This window comes from Pyrus communis, chromosome 3 (assembly GCF_041283825.1).
Source record: "Pyrus communis isolate YQ-2024b chromosome 3, ASM4128382v1, whole genome shotgun sequence".
Taxonomy (NCBI): Eukaryota; Viridiplantae; Streptophyta; class Magnoliopsida; order Rosales; family Rosaceae; genus Pyrus; species Pyrus communis.
In genome coordinates, this window is record NC_142567.1 from 8,082,905 (window position 1) to 8,088,863 (window position 5,959).

At 33.7% G+C, this 5,959-nt stretch overlaps 1 protein-coding gene across 1 annotated transcript; it reads left to right on the plus strand.

The window, feature by feature from the left end:
* Positions 1-3,159: 3,159 nt before the first annotated feature.
* Positions 3,160-5,510, plus strand: LOC137716357 (pirin-like protein). Its single transcript, XM_068455798.2, has 5 exons — positions 3,160-3,353; positions 3,482-3,531; positions 3,724-3,791; positions 4,021-4,187; positions 4,791-5,510. The coding sequence occupies exons 1-5, from the start codon at positions 3,238-3,240 to the stop codon at positions 5,287-5,289; spliced, it is 900 nt and encodes a 299-aa protein (XP_068311899.2). The 5' UTR covers positions 3,160-3,237; the 3' UTR covers positions 5,290-5,510.
* Positions 5,511-5,959: the final 449 nt, after the last annotated feature.

Here is a 5,959-nt window from a genome sequence, read left to right on the forward strand (position 1 = left end):
TCAAATCACAATATCTATATTAATCTCCAATATTACATTTCTATTATATGTTGTAGATCATTTAAAGGTTGATTTATATTTGAAAAAAATCCAACATGTCAATGATATTGATTTAAGTTAGCATTGTTGGAGGAGTGAAATAAACTTATCAGAGGCTGCATCGGAAAAGATCCTAAGTGTCATATATATGAGAAGAAAAGAGAAGAAAAGGGAAAATTTTCTTTGTTCCCTCACTTTCTTTGACTCAGTTTATTCTATCTTTCTCCTAATTATTCAGAGGTTGCCATCGCGTAATGCTTTTGTATGAATGATGTCAGTAAACAGAGGTTTTCTAGTTATTTTTCTCATTAGTGACTTGAAAGTTGGTCTTAATCAAGATTTGTGGTACTGATTTATTCACATGATAAATGCAGTCCACCATATATGATTAGGTAATTGAACAGTAAATAGAAAGATCTCAGGATTAGGTATTTTTTTAATGCAAAATAAAATAAGAAATTAATTGTTAGTACCTAAATTATAAGCAAAAGCAATTTTGGTCACATTAGTTAAGCTTGAGTGTGATTTCTGTACATTTTTATTTATCTGTGTATTATGAAGTGAAGATAGAAAATGAAATATTTTCCATGATATAGTTGTCACATTTCACCTAACCATTTTTCCATAAAATAGTTTTCAAATTTCGAACTATTTTCGCACCTTGGCAAACAATTCACTTTTTGGATGTTTCCATTTGCTAAGGAACATTACTTTTTTTTCTGTGAAATTGGTTGGAAAGAAGTATATGTAAACTTCCTTTTGGCAAGACATATGACGTTCTTTTCAACGTCATGTTCTTGTCTAATATGGCAACTAAAATTAGAAAAGTTAAGGGAAAAAACATGGGTGGTGAACTCAATCGTCGTGAAAAAAACTAACACATGTAGTTATTTTATTGGCACAAAACGTTATTATAGCGGTGTATCCATACCATGTAAATCTTTATTCCATGTATGGGCCGGTTTAAACGAGTATACATCTTGATAATTAGTATTAAGCATGGCGTTAAGCTAGACCCACTGGAGACTATTTTTGTAGAGAACATTTTTACTAAGAGCACATTGTTGTAAACTAACCTAGAAAAGTGTGTGTGTGAGAGAGAGAGAGAGAGAAGGCTCATGTGTATGAGAATTGTATGTTCACCCATGGCCTTGTATCTTTATTTATACTAATCATAATAAGCTTTCTAGCCTACCAAGTAATACAAAACTAATTGGGATTTTACTTTAAGTTTACATATTCACATTCCTAATTGATATTACCATGTTTACAGAACACTTACAAATTTGATTGATAAGTCAAGTACTTTTTAGAAAAGAACTAGAAGTGCTTTATAAAGAATTACCTAACTGGTTTTTCTTCGTAGTGCTTTTTAAGATTTTTTCCAAACGCTGTCAAAAACAATTTTTGCAGTGAGATGCGTTTTAACCCTCCAGAAACAACTCCAAGGTTTATGGACCACGGCCCTACTGGCTTGTTCAATTTTCTTGTCTCATATCATAATTCAGTTTATTTCATCAGATGTTTTCGTATAACATTGAGTATGAAATATGAGTTATACAGACACATATAAGGTCAGAATCGAGAGACATTTTTAGGGTCCACTCCATATGTGTTTGAACGATCTACTTGTCTATCTTTTAGATCATTTCGCAATGATCATCTCAATCAAAGTTAACCCGAATTTAAAATCATATGACCGATGTTAGTCATTTTTGTGTTACTTTGTAAAACCATATTCATCCGTTTCTTCACTACAAATGAAATGTCTTAATTGTTTTAGATTTTTTTTTTTAATTTTTGACAAGAATGGTAATGATGAATTGAAATATAAACAATTTGGATCCTTGAAAAAAAGTTACGCAAGGAACCAGCATAAAATATGTGTCCTTGGTCTTTACCTATATATATATATATATATATATATATATATATATATATATATATATATAAGGTTAGGATCCAAAGACATACGCTTTTTTATATACATTTTAACAAATGTTTTTGTTGGGCCCAAAATCATAATGTAATTCAAAGATTCAGTCATCGACCTTTTATCTCTGACCTCAAAGATCATGTCTACCAAAAATTTCAATGTTTGTTTGTAGAACTACATTCGTCCATTTCCTTCTCTATATATGAGGTTTGCATCTAGAGATACATATTTTTGACACACATTTTTATGGGCCCACTCCGTAATGTATTTCAACAATTCGAACATCATCTATCTTTTATGTCATCCCTCAAATATCATGTCTTCCAAAAATCACCCAAATCCAAAATCATGTGACCGTTGGATTAATTTTAGTGTTTCCTTGTAGAATTGTATTTGTCAATTTTCTTCTACAAATGGATGTCTTCATGGTTTTGAATTTGTCTAATTTCTTTTTTTTTTTTTTTTTTTTTTTTTATTTTTGTAAAGATAATCTATTAATGATAAATTAAAATATAGATGGTTCGGACTATTAAAAAAAAAAATTTAAATGATAGTAGCCATAAAAGCATATGTCAAAATGTGTGTTTCCAAATCCTAATCATATCCATGCAATTATATGATCATAATTCATAAAGCAAATAATGCAGCCTCAAGTTCAATGAAAGAAACAGAATCATCTCGTAGGAAGGTTCTTTAATGGAAAGACAAAATATCTGGCCATGGTTTATTTGGGAACCAACATCAAAGATTGTTCCCAGAAATTGCGTGTCCCCCACAACATATCCAACTATCCAACGCATGCATAAGCATGACCCAGGGACCCCATAAGCCATTAGCCTTTTCTTTCTTTTTCCATCAAACCCTAAAATAGTGGCATTGACGTTTGACCATATCATGAGGCGTGGCACTCGTGTAAAACAGCTATTAAGGTTCCCAAAACCTCAATACTACCCCCACATCACCACAACGTCCTGCAGACGTCATACATATGGAGAGGTGTATCATGTAGTCCCTGGAGCTCAAGCAAAGTTGTGGCCTTATTGGCAGCCAATCAAAATTCACTTTGACCTTCAAAAATTACACCAACTCTTCCCTCTCTCTCTCTCTCTCTCTCTCTCTCTCTCTCTCTCTCTCTCTCTCTCTCTCTCTCTCAGATTACTATATATATATATATATATATCTGCAAATATCTTCATTTTTCTCACATTATTTGGCAGAGAAGCTTTCAAATTTCAAGCCAACCTTTTAAAGACTGATAAAATATGCCTGAGAATGATATTTCAAGTGTCCTGAAAAAACCTCGTCTTGTGGTGAGGAACTTCTTGGCCAGGCCTCAGCATGAAGGAGTTGGAGCCATTGTTAGAAGGAGCATAGGGAGGTACGTAATATATTGATCACTGAGTTGTAAAGCCAGATCGAACATTTCTGCCTGTTTTTTAACTAACATGAATGGAATGCTGAGATATTTGAGATGGCTGAGTCAATGGGTGGTTGTGTTTTTTGCAGGTTCGAGCTGAAATACTTTGATCCTTTCCTTGTTTTGGATGAGTTCTCAGGTGGGTTCTCTTTCCTTTATTATGTTTCTTTATTGAATGCAGGAATTCATTTCCACTAGTTAGTAGGATGTTTCAGATTCAATTATCATGAATGACGAGTTTGATACTTAATAGGCTTTGCCTAGCCATCCCCAATATCGTTCTGCAAAAGAAAGTTGTTATTATTTTCTAATATTGCTGTTGCAATTGCAGTTACTGCTCCTGCTGGTTTTCCGGATCATCCACACAGAGGATTTGAGACAGTGACCTACATGTTGCAGGTATAGAAACCATTTATAATCATTTTTTATTTGCTGGAGAGCGGTATCATTTACATTTCTAGCTAACCCATTTCTTATAATTTATCCCAGAACTAACTTTATTAAAAAAGTCCCTCTCATCTGAATAAATTTAATCAGTGAAATAACTAGCTATTGTTTTGATAATTAACGGGTGAACTTAATTAATTACCTTATTTAACCGCAATTTCATGTGTTTTGGGGTGATTAGGGAGCTGTGACACATGAAGATTTTGAAGGGCACAAAGGGACAATAGGAGCTGGTGACTTGCAATGGATGACCGCAGGAAGAGGTATCCTTCACTCAGAAATGCCTGCCGCCCAGGGAACCCAAAAGGGTTTACAATTATGGATAAACCTCTCCTCCTCGCAAAAAATGTATGCATCCCTACCTTAATTATCAATTCATTTAGACACATTGACCATGCATTCAAAACTTGTAAATGGGTTGGCTGCGTGACATATACTTGACGTCATCTAAGCGTCATGCATTTTAGGCATCATACTAATTTCATAGCATATAGTCTTGCAACATAAGATGATGATTATGTTACACACTGAACTTATAAATAATTTTTTAAGTGAATTTACGTAAAAATGAGTTCAGATGCAACATAAACATAGTTTGATAATATAAGTATCGTAAGAGAACATTATACACATAGATATAGGATATTCTCAAGGAGATTGATAGTCATGCGGTTCAACTATTTAAACAAGCATGTGCAATATTCCTATGATTGGTCATCATAGGATTATCCTTTTTTAAAAGTGCTTTATAGATACTGTGAAACTATGGGCCTTTTGACTCGTATTCCACGGTACTTAGGAATATTGAATAAGCTTTGACAGATAATAAGAGTTGAGACTTTTATTATGGTTGGTTTTATGTCACAATGATTTTTATGGTGGTCAATAAATGAAGTCTGAATAACATTATTTATTGTTTAATCAAGAAATAATTTGGGTAAATTAACACAGGATTGAGCCAAAGTACCAAGAAATACTGAGCAAAGACATTGCAGAGGCTTCAAAAGATGGGATCACAGTTAGGGTAATAGCTGGAGAAGCCTTGGGAACAAAGTCATCAATTTACACAAGGACCCCAACCATGTACTTGGACTTCACCCTGAAACCAGGAGCTCACTTGCAACAACCAATACCAACATCCTGGAATGCATTTGTCTACGTGTTGGAGGGGGAGGGTACTTTTGGAAGTCCACAATCTTTGCCTGTGACAGCCCACCACCTTCTTCTTCTTGGAATTTCTGGGGATGGCCTGGAGACATGGAACAAGTCATCCAAAACCCTAAGATTTATCTTAGTTGGTGGTGAGCCACTGGGGGAGCCTATTACGCAATTTGGACCCTTTGTGATGAACAGTCAAGAAGAGATTGATCAGACCATTGCGGATTTTGAAAATTGTGTCAATGGATTTGAGAAGGCTAGACATTGGAGTTCTGGAGATCCACTTAATTAACCCTGATTTTTAGTTCCTGTATTATTTGAGAATTTATTTGTTGCTTTAATTAAATCAAATTCTGGGCCACAAAATTGTTCAAGACTGTGGAAATATGAACTTGAGGAAATATGAACTTAAGTGCTTCTAGCATTCATCTGGGAAGCTTAACTGATTCACTAGTATTATTGCCCCTTGTATTTGTTAATAAAGGAGGCCTAAAAGCTATGGTTTACACTTTACATGCAATTGTATTATACAAAATGCTAGACTCATGTTAAGGATTCCATTGTGAATCTAGTGAAATATTTCTTTTTGCATGGTTACAGCTTCAAACTTATTAATCATACCAATATTGCTTTGATATCCAAGGTGGATTTTACTCTGAAATTGTTGATCAATTTAGAACTATTAACTTATGTAATGTTAGTTATAAAATAATTACAAAAATCATTGTTAGCAGATTGAAACCAATTTTAAAGGATTGATCAATGAGCATTGCCCTTGGGAAGTCTGTATACACGAAAATATTCTTTATTGCTCATGAGTTGTTCACTCAGTCCAAATCAAAGAAAGGAAGGATCAGATCAATGTCGGTGAAATTTGATTTGGAAAAAGCTTATGATCTATTAGATTGTAACTATATTAAATCAATTCTTTCTAAATTTGATTTAGTGCTAGATGGATTGAT

Coding starts and splice junctions, on each gene's coding strand:
- LOC137716357 (XM_068455798.2), top strand. CDS start 3,238: ATGCCTGAGAATGATATTTCAAGTGTCCTGAAAAAACCTCGTCTTGTG. Junction 3,354..3,481: donor GTTAGAAGGAGCATAGGGAG/GTACGTAATATA, acceptor TGTTTTTTGCAG/GTTCGAGCTGAAATACTTTG. Junction 4,188..4,790: donor CTCTCCTCCTCGCAAAAAAT/GTATGCATCCCT, acceptor AAATTAACACAG/GATTGAGCCAAAGTACCAAG.